General features: G+C 47.1%; 1 protein-coding gene across 1 annotated transcript; it reads left to right on the top strand.

The window, feature by feature from the left end:
- The first annotated feature begins 6,671 nt into the window (after positions 1-6,671).
- On the top strand, positions 6,672-8,246 carry LOC124656956 (cytochrome P450 76M5-like). The gene is made up of 2 exons (XM_047195603.1): positions 6,672-7,547; positions 7,617-8,246. The coding sequence occupies exons 1-2, from the start codon at positions 6,672-6,674 to the stop codon at positions 8,244-8,246; spliced, it is 1,506 nt and encodes a 501-aa protein (XP_047051559.1).
- Positions 8,247-9,551: the final 1,305 nt, after the last annotated feature.

Genomic DNA, 9,551 nt, shown 5'->3' with positions numbered 1-9,551 from the left:
ATCTTGCGCGAAACCGTGTGGCGTGTTTCCTAATTTCCTTTTATTTCTCCAACATCTGATTTGGGCCAAAAGCTTACAAGAAGAACTACAGAAAAGAAAATCCCTACAATTATTATTCTGATCGTCAACCATAGGTTTTTTTACCTACTAAGAAAGTCCATATTTACAAAATAATGGCTTCAACAAGAACATCGACACACACAATCAATTAAGGTTAGACTTTTGATTTCCACCCTGCAAGTTTAGACTATGAATTTATCATGTGTCGTTGCCCCCACTTGCTGATGCGGCTGCTCCAAGTCACTATCACCAAGCCAAACTCTCGTCGCCACCAGGACTTGTACCATTACGAGTATTTCGAACTCGGGTTCCACGCCATTCTCTAAGTCTGACTTTTCCATGGAACCAGATCAATGAAGACAAGCACCAAGCAGTTCATCAGCATGGCGTGAGAGGGATATTAGGACCACCGCCTTTATTCGCAAGACCAACAAGCTCCCTGTTGCATGTCCACTCTCTCGCGGAGTGGGGCCGTATGATAGAAGGTAGCTCCGCGCGACCGCATGCCCTGAGCATCCCTAAGGCCCATGATCGTAGACCTTGGCAGTCGGTGGCTCACCATCGTCACCATGCCGCCACTCTGTCGGAGGAGTCCTGTGTAATAACCCAGAACATAGGAACAACGAAGGGTAGATTTAGAAATGGGATGTGCATTTCATCGCAAAACGGGGGAAATTTTCGCGCCTTATTGCAACTAAACCTAAGAGGGATCGAGGTTCTCTCTCATTTTTGCACTTAGGGTTAGGCAATGTGAGTTAAGGAAATTTCGACATGATCTCTTTTGTATCTTATTACTTTGGGGAATGATTGCATTTGATAAGTGTTAAACATTTAAATACAAACATCACACAATATAAACAATGAATTTAAAATTCAAACACAAGATATAAATTCAAATCATTTTGAATTTCAAAGTGAATATCAAATACAATATTTAAACAAGAATATACACATTACATAATACAAAAGCTCATAAACCAAAAAACTTGAGCTTTATTGATATACAACACAATTACAAAGTCTTTACAATATTCTGGATACAAGAATTGAGACATAATGATCAGAGTTAAAAGAAAAGGAAAATTACAAGTTATTCTAAACTAAACCTAAACTAAATGGCTTGAGGATGATCTTCTGGCCATAATTCAAACCTGCACAACAAAGAACAGATACTAGACAGAATACAAGTGTTATCAAAGTTCAGTTTAGACAGTTAGCGTAAATAACACAAGATTCAGCTTTGGACAGACCTATCACAAGACACTTGTGCTTGTCCAAATTTCTGGACAGCACAAGATAGGCATAGGCAGACCAACACTGAGCAAGCCACAGGGACTCAAGTTTCACCATATGAAAGCTGTTGCTAGCCAAGCAACAGCAAGGCAATGCAAGGGGTGAGTCATAAAGTAACCAGGCTTGTGTGTCATGGCCAGGGAAGAAGTAGAGACCATATAAATAGCACACAAACCCTAGAACCAGGACAGTCGACCACATATGCAAATCACCAGGTAAGGGTGCAGTAAGAACAAGCACCAGTTCATCCAGTTCATACTCAAGAACAGAAACCAACACAACCACTTAGCCCCCAGGAATCATGGTGACCTGAGAAGCTCAACCAGAAACTGGAGGTGAAGGGTTGTGCACAAAAACCCCAAGTCTGCATCAACCAAATATTTCACACTAGGAGCTGGAACAAGGTATACCAAGTTCCTGGACAGATCCAGTGGATCTGATCCATCATATGAGCATGATATCATGGGAGTGAGCAGATGCTCAAAAGGGGTAGATCATCACTTGGTTTTCACCAAGGATTACCGCTATCAAAAAGCTACTAAAAATAGAAAGCATCTAGGTACAGATCTTGTACACGTAAACTAGCACACATGCACGGATGCATACACTAGCCGGATCGGATGCACGAGTAGCACCGAGTAGATGAATTGCAAGGATTAGCGACTAATAAGACTACACAATAAATCCTAAGCTATGAACCATCGATAAACCCTAGATTTTCATCAGGCAAGCATATTGGCATTCATATCAAGTATGATTCCCAAATATGCAAGCAAAGGTTGAGTAGCCACAAGATCAAATTAAATAGGTGAGCAACCAATCGTAGCAAGGCCACCGAGGTCACATCACACTTAGCACCAATTAAAAGAAAGCCAAATATAGCACATCATTATCCAGGAATGGATTCAGATTCGACTTGCTTGCTAGACAATCATGAATAGCCAAATCATTTGCAAGCAAGTCATTTAAATCATTACTGCATAAGCAGTTCATCATAACTTAATTAATTCAAGCATGAATTTATCACAGATCCATGCTTAATACTGACAGTAGCATACTATTAAGCAACATAGCTCAATCATTGCATCATAGCCACTGGAGCAAGTCCAGCAGCTTGAATAAGCAACAGCATAGTGATGCTTGAGCATCAGCATCACAAGGAATTGAATCACTTAGCCACAGAATTAATCAGTAAGCCATCACTGACAATTAATTGATCAAATGGATCAATTGAATCAAGTCAAGTTACACAGGGAAGCTAGCCAACAAGCAAAGGGTGATCCAATGGATCCCTAGCTTGCATAGGAAGCACAGAAGCATAGCACAGGCACCACTGGCACACACAAGTGTCACTGATACATCACAAGTACACCTAGACAAGCAAGCATCATATGCCAGTAAGCACAAGCAAGCCATAATCAAGTATAGCATGGCATAGCAAGTTCATAAGCAAGCACAGCAGAGCATGCTAGGAGCAGCAGAGAAGCAAGTAAAGCATGAATCGCAAGCAAAGCAACACTGGCCAGTACCAGTAACTGGTAAATTGGCCATGAGCTTGCAGTAGGTAGCAGCACTGAAAGGTTAAGCAACTATAGCATAGCTCGTGTGATCACGGGATCACCGAAGAGCAACAGAGCATGAGGAGGAAGAAGAACAGTAGCAAGGGAGGCGCACAGAAGAGAAGGAGGAGATGAAGTACTTACTTGCGCCTGGAAGCAGAAGCTAGGGCATGGCGAGGCAGGTGCTCGCGCGGCCCTAACAGCTGCAAGTCCGGGGTAGGCGCCGACGTTACGCCGGTGAACCCAACACCACCGTAGCGAGCACCTGAGGCGACGGCACGAGTACTGCGAGCAGCACCCGCGCCAAGTCAACCCAGGAGCGCACCCATCGTCGGCGGGGACGAGAGCTCGCCGGAGTTCGTCGAGGCGATTCTCCACGAGATCCAGAACGGAGGCGATTCGCCAGGAGAGGAAGAGAAGGGGAAAACCACGCGGACAGATCGATAGATCTGCACGCGGCGGTTCTGGTTTGGTAGGTGGCTACGGCGGGGGAGCTCGGAGCTGGCCGGAGCAAGGCGGCGGCCATGGCGGCGACGCCATCGCCACGGGCGGCGCAGGAGACTAGGGTTAGAGACGAAGAGCGAGAGAGGGCCGAGTGAGTGAGTGAGGTGGGCCGTTCGGCGCCACCGACCCATATTGGACAAGCCTTATTGGGCTGTCCCTGGGCTTTAGGTAAATGGGCTGGGCCCAATAGGGGCCAGGGGGCATTTTTGTCTTTTAACAATTAATAAAAGACCAGAACTTTACCAATTTTTAATAAATAAAATACAACTCTAAAAATCCATTAAAAATTGGATTAATGAATGAAAAATAAATCTTAACAAGAATAAAATATGAAATGTAATTTATGAAACAAATTCAAAATTATGAATTTTAAGAATTTAAAATAATGATTTGGGAATTTCAAATTATTATTTCCTTGTATTTAAAATTCAAGGAAAAATCTCAAATAAGTTTAAATACTTATTTTCAAACATTTCAAAATAAAATTCTACTATTCCAAGTCATTTCTATTAAGAAGGGTATTTCTCAAAGAAAGACACTCTATTCCCTATTTATTCCGTAAAAATATAGAGATAACTCTATTATTTCAAATTATTTTTGGAATGAAGAATAAACCATCAAGTCAAATAGTTTTACTTTGAATTATTGTACTTTATGAGAATTAAAATGATTTACACTTTTAAATCTATTGCAAGTTACTGTCAAAGACATAAATCGTAACTCAACCCTAAATTGCTATAACCCAGCGGGGTAAAGGGATTCAACATAAAATAATACATCCATGATTGCATTATTTGGATTTTATAACATTGTCTTTACCGGACAATGATGCTTCTTACGTAACCCGAGGTCCGAGTTCCATCAATCGCATTGAACTGCACTATCTCGCAGTCCACAGGCAAGTTCACCCTTGCTCATACCAACTTGAGTATTTTCTATTACTTTAATGCAAAGCTAAATACTTATCACTCCTGCATCGCAAATGAAATGTTACTTTTCAACTATGAATATGACTATGTGGCGGGCAATGGAACCATTGTATGTGTTGATATGGTGGAGGTTCCATTGCAATGGGTTATATCACCCTAGGATTAATTACCAATGCCGTCCAGTGATTCTAGCGCCGTACAAACCGCGTTGACCATGAGATCTATAATGGCTCTGGGAAAGCCAGCCGTATCTTTTCCCTTCTGCACGCCAATGGATTGGTAGAGCTGGCGGAGTGTTGGAGGCACTGCCGTAGGTTGGGATAGCCTTTTAAATCCCCATCCATTAGTGATGTTGGGCTCTACGATCTATGATGGATTGTCCAAAGTACACCGTGAGTAAAGCCGTATTATCGGGAGAAGTCTACTGGGGGTGTACGGGTGGACAAGAGGGTGGGTTTGCAGGGTCGCGGAGAAGGCGGTGTGGGCTTGGATTTTCATACCTGGCCTCACACCAAAGGAAGTGTGAACGGGGGCAAGTCCCTGCGGATGGCAAAAAGGGGTGGAATCTCTTGTGGGAAAAGTAACGCACCTCTGCAGAGTGTATCAAATTGTGGCTGTCACTCCCTGTTCCGGGAAGGGAACTGCGAAAGCGGCAGGAAAGGAACTCCATGAAGTTCTAATCAACATGTGAAGACTGACGGGCATATTTTTCATAATAAAAGCAACCTTTTGAAGAAATGATTCCAAAACATGCATTGACCTGCGATTTTCTGATCAATGGTCGTAGCTAGTGCATCAAACACCTTTTTACTCTTTTAGAACTTGCTGAGTACCTCTGTACTCACTTTCTTTCGACACCCTTGCTAGACTGTGATCCGGAAGTGGAGGCCATCAACGATGGAGCACCAGAAGGAAGCTACGAACTGGTCTACGAAGAACCTGATCTTACCGACGGAGTGGAAGGCGTAGACTATGGGATAGTCTACGGACCAGATGACACGGAGGTGGAGGAGTAGTGACATACCCTAGCATCATAGAGCCGAGCAACGTAGAACTTACCTAAATAAGTTGTTGAGCTCTCTTTTATATATGGTTATAAGTTGTAATCGTACTTAAGTAGTATCTTAGGGTGTTCTCATAGGACCTGTGAGAATACCAACTTGTTAAGACAATGTTTGTAATAAAGTATGGAGTGTTATGACCTGCAATGTTTCTGTTGTACCACTCTGAGGGATATGGCAATTTGTGAAGAAGTCCCTTCACAAAGATCATATCAACGACTTGTATACTACAACATGCAGTGGTATGCTGGGTCACAGCATCCTGCCACTCCAATCCCCTGCCGAACCTGAGCCATGAGATCCATACCGGCCAAGGAACCGGCGACCCACGCCGCCTGTGGCCGTCGCAGGGATGACCCTGGGCACGCAGCCGACAAGGCCTCCTCGACGTCGTCGCTATAAGACCACGCCCTCGAGCTCCACTGTCCAGGGCATCGTCGCCGCACCCCTTTGCTAGGAACCACACCCTCGCCACACAAGGCGTTCGCGTCGCCGCCAAGCAAAGGGAAGAGGAAGGCCTCTCCGCCATCAGTGTCGGACATGCTTTTCCGGGCAATGCTCAACGACAGAGGGAGGAGAGATAGGGGAGGTGGCCCAGTGGCGTGGTGGGGCGGTGAGGGCTCCTGGTCGCTCCGAATACCTAGGTCGCGAATAATAGAAGCTGCATTACTAAATTATCTCGTATTTCCTAACTTGATATAAAGGAGTGCTTCTTTGAAGCTTGCAACTGCTGAAAACATATTATATACAAATTAGTCGTTGGGTTAGCGAAAAGTCTCTTTGGCACATGAGCATCAGTGTTTCTGATTTTTAAAAATCATATTTTTGGAATTAAAAAATTGAAATTAAATACCCACATATACATATAAACATTCTGAAGGTAGGGTAGAAATTTTGCAGAAAAATATGTTGTTTTTGAGCTATACAAAAAGATAAATTTCTAACAAATATCTACCCCTATACGTAGCCACACATTTATTTATTTTCTATATAGATTAAAATACAAAGTAATTTCTACCGAAACTTCGCATGAATATTCAAGACATGTGTATGTATTCATGCAATAAATGTAACAATTTTTTTAAACGTAGTTATGCAGTTTTTAAATATTTTAAAATCTGGGAGCAGCGGTTCTCTGTGCATCAAGCTTTGTGAAATAACTTATGTGGGTGTTTGTATCACAAATGACCAAATTACATAAGTTGGCATCTTGGTTACCGAACCTTACAAGTTAAATAACATCGTCAGATCTTGGATCTTGAGTTATGGAGCTGACCCTCTTCTCTGTGTGCATCTCGCTACTCTGTATCCTACTGTTGTGCTTCCTATGGAAGCAGTCAACCAAGTCCTCCACCGGTGCGCCTGCACCGCCGGGCCCAACGCCGTTTCCGGTAATCGGAAACATCCCCAACCTGATCCCCGGCGGCGAGCTACATCGCGCACTAGCTCGCCTGTCGGCGTTCTACGGCCCTGTAATGTCCTTACGGCTCGGCATGGTGACCACCGTCGTGCTGTCCTCACCGGGCGCAGCGCACGAGGCGCTCCAGAAGAAGGACGGCGCCGTCTCCAACCGGTGGATCCCCGATAGCACCAGAGTTGGGGGTTACAGCAGCATCTCCATGGTGTGGCTCCCGAGCTCCAGCCCGCTTTGGAAGCAGCTGCGCACCGTGGCGAGCACCGTGCTCTTCACGTCTCGGCGGCTCGGCGCCAGCCACGCCATCCAGGAGCGCAAGGCCCGGGAGCTCGTGGCCCACTTCCGCGCAAGCTCCGGGAATCCGGTGCGCGTCGCGCTCCCCGTATTCAGCGCCGTGCTCAACATGATGTCCGGCGTCCTGTTCTCGGAGGACGTCGTCGAGATGGGGTCCTTGTCGGGGCAGGAGTTCATGGAGCTCATTGCAGACACCGTCGCGGAGTCGATCAAGCCCAACATCTCCGACTTATTTCCATTCCTCAGCGCGCTCGACCTCAGCGGTGGCCGCCGCGCGGCCGCCGCGAAACTCGTCAGATTCGACAAGTTCTTTGATGCCGTCATAGACCGTCGGCAGAACAGCGCCGAGAAGCACTGTGACCTGCTCGAGTCGCTGCTCGAGCTCCCAGCCAAATCCCAGCTCGAGCGGCCGGTGATTCGAGCTCTCCTCACGGTACATACACCACATTCTGCGAATGGCCCATTAATCATGTTCTGAATTCATCTTTCTGTCTTGACCCAGGATCTGTTCATTGCTGGGAGCCACACGACCACGACGACGGTGGAGTGGGCGATGGCGGAGCTTCTCCGCAACCCGACGAAAATGGCCAAGGCACGTGCCGAGCTCAAGGAAGCGTTTGGATCCGGCAATGCAGAGGAAGGTGACCTCGCCAACCTCCCGTACCTCCAGGCTGTGATAAAGGAAACAATGCGGCTGCACCCGCCGGCGCCGCTGCTGCTGCCGCACGAGGTGTCGGAGTCTGGCGTGACGCTCGGCGGCTTCTCGGTGCCCAAGGGCGCCCGCGTCTTCATCAACGTGTGGGCCATAGGAAGGGACGCCGAGGTGTGGCCGGAGCCGGAGGCGTTCGCGCCGGAGAGGTTCTTGGACAGGGAGGTGGATTTCAGGGGGAGGTCGTTCGAGTACATACCGTTCGGGTCGGGGCGGAGGGCGTGCCCCGGGATGCCGCTGGCCGTGGCGGTCGTGCCGATGGTGCTGGCATCGTTGCTCCACGAGTTCGAGTGGAGGCTGCCGGACGGGATGGTGCCCGGCGAGGTTGACCTCAGCGATCGCTTCGCCGCCGCGCTGGAGCTCGCAGTTCCTCTCCGGGCCGTGCCGATTTGGGCCAAAGGCACACAACATTTGGGTCCTTGAAAATCCTCTGGCGTGTTTCCTAATTTTGTTTTAATTTCCTTAAACATCTATTTTTTTTAAGTACCAGCATGATATCTGCATGTTTTGTATTAAACTTCACAGTGAAAGAACGACGTCATTACAGAGGGGAAACCACCGTAACCCAGCCCACCATAGGTGGTGTGAATCATAGACTCACATCAAGGTTACACCTATAGTCACTCTACCTCGACCCATCATCGAGGTGGGCCACATGTCTACACATTGTCAACAACATGGTCCGCCGTTGTCACACGAGAGTCGAGAACACGAGTGTTTCATTCAAACCAAAGCGAGCGGATGACCAATATGATAATGTAGTTCTCGGACCTGCGGCAGTTCCTTGGTAGGGTGTTAACTGTGGACAACCACCATTCAGCAAGAGTCGCCGCTGGGGCTGGCAGGTTAGCGCCAAGGCACGTGTTGACACCGGCCCACATGCGCATAACAAAGGGGTAGTCCATGGATATGTGATCAATGGATTCATCACACACCGAGCACAACGAGCATGCGACATGGGTCAGTAGGCTAGGACGCAACATCCGGTCCACCGTCCTGTAGTGTTGACGAAAGGCTACCCATACATGGAGCATATACCTATGGGGGAAAAAGTTTCCAGACATGGGTGACTCCGGGTAATGTGGTCGAACCTTCGAAGGAGTTCGGTAGAAGATTTGTTGTTTTACGAAGCTTCATAATGTATTGTCGTGGTATATATCCGTTAGTAGATTTATTGTTTTGCAGAAGCACGTGTATGGCAGGATCTATCAACGGTTGATACGTCTCAAACGTATCTATAATTTCTTATGTTCCATGCTACTTTTATGATGATACTCACATGTTTTATACACATTATATGTCATATTTATGCATTTTCCGGCACTAACCTATTGACGAGATGCCGAAAAGCCAGTTGTTGTTTTCTGCTGTTTTTGGTTTCAGAAATCCTAGTAAGGAAATATTCTCGGAATTGGACGAAATCAACGCCCAGGGTCCTATTTTTGCACGAAGTTTCCAGAAGTCCGGAGAGGAAACGAAGTGGGGCCACGAGGTGGCGACACAATAGGGCGGCGCGGCCTAGGTGCTGGCCGCGCGGCCCTAGTGTGTGGGCCCCCCGTGACGCCTCCTGACCTGCCCTTCCGCCTACTTAAAGTCTTCGTTGCGAAACCCCCAGTACGGAGAGCCACGATACGGAAAACCTTCCAGAGACGCCGCCGCCGCCAATCCCATCTCGGGGGATTCAGGAGATCGCCTCCGGCACCCTGCCAGAGAGGGGAATCATCTCCC

This window comes from Lolium rigidum, chromosome 5, assembly GCF_022539505.1.
Source record: "Lolium rigidum isolate FL_2022 chromosome 5, APGP_CSIRO_Lrig_0.1, whole genome shotgun sequence".
Taxonomy (NCBI): Eukaryota; Viridiplantae; Streptophyta; class Magnoliopsida; order Poales; family Poaceae; genus Lolium; species Lolium rigidum.
Note: the sequence above shows the minus strand (reverse complement) of the source record. Positions and strands in the feature narration are given on the sequence as shown.

Bases quoted from the DNA above. Each gene is read 5' to 3' on its own strand.
- LOC124656956 (XM_047195603.1), top strand. From the start codon at position 6,672: ATGGAGCTGACCCTCTTCTCTGTGTGCATCTCGCTACTCTGTATCCTA. The intron at 7,548-7,616 runs GTACATACACCA...GTCTTGACCCAG, and splicing joins TGATTCGAGCTCTCCTCACG to GATCTGTTCATTGCTGGGAG.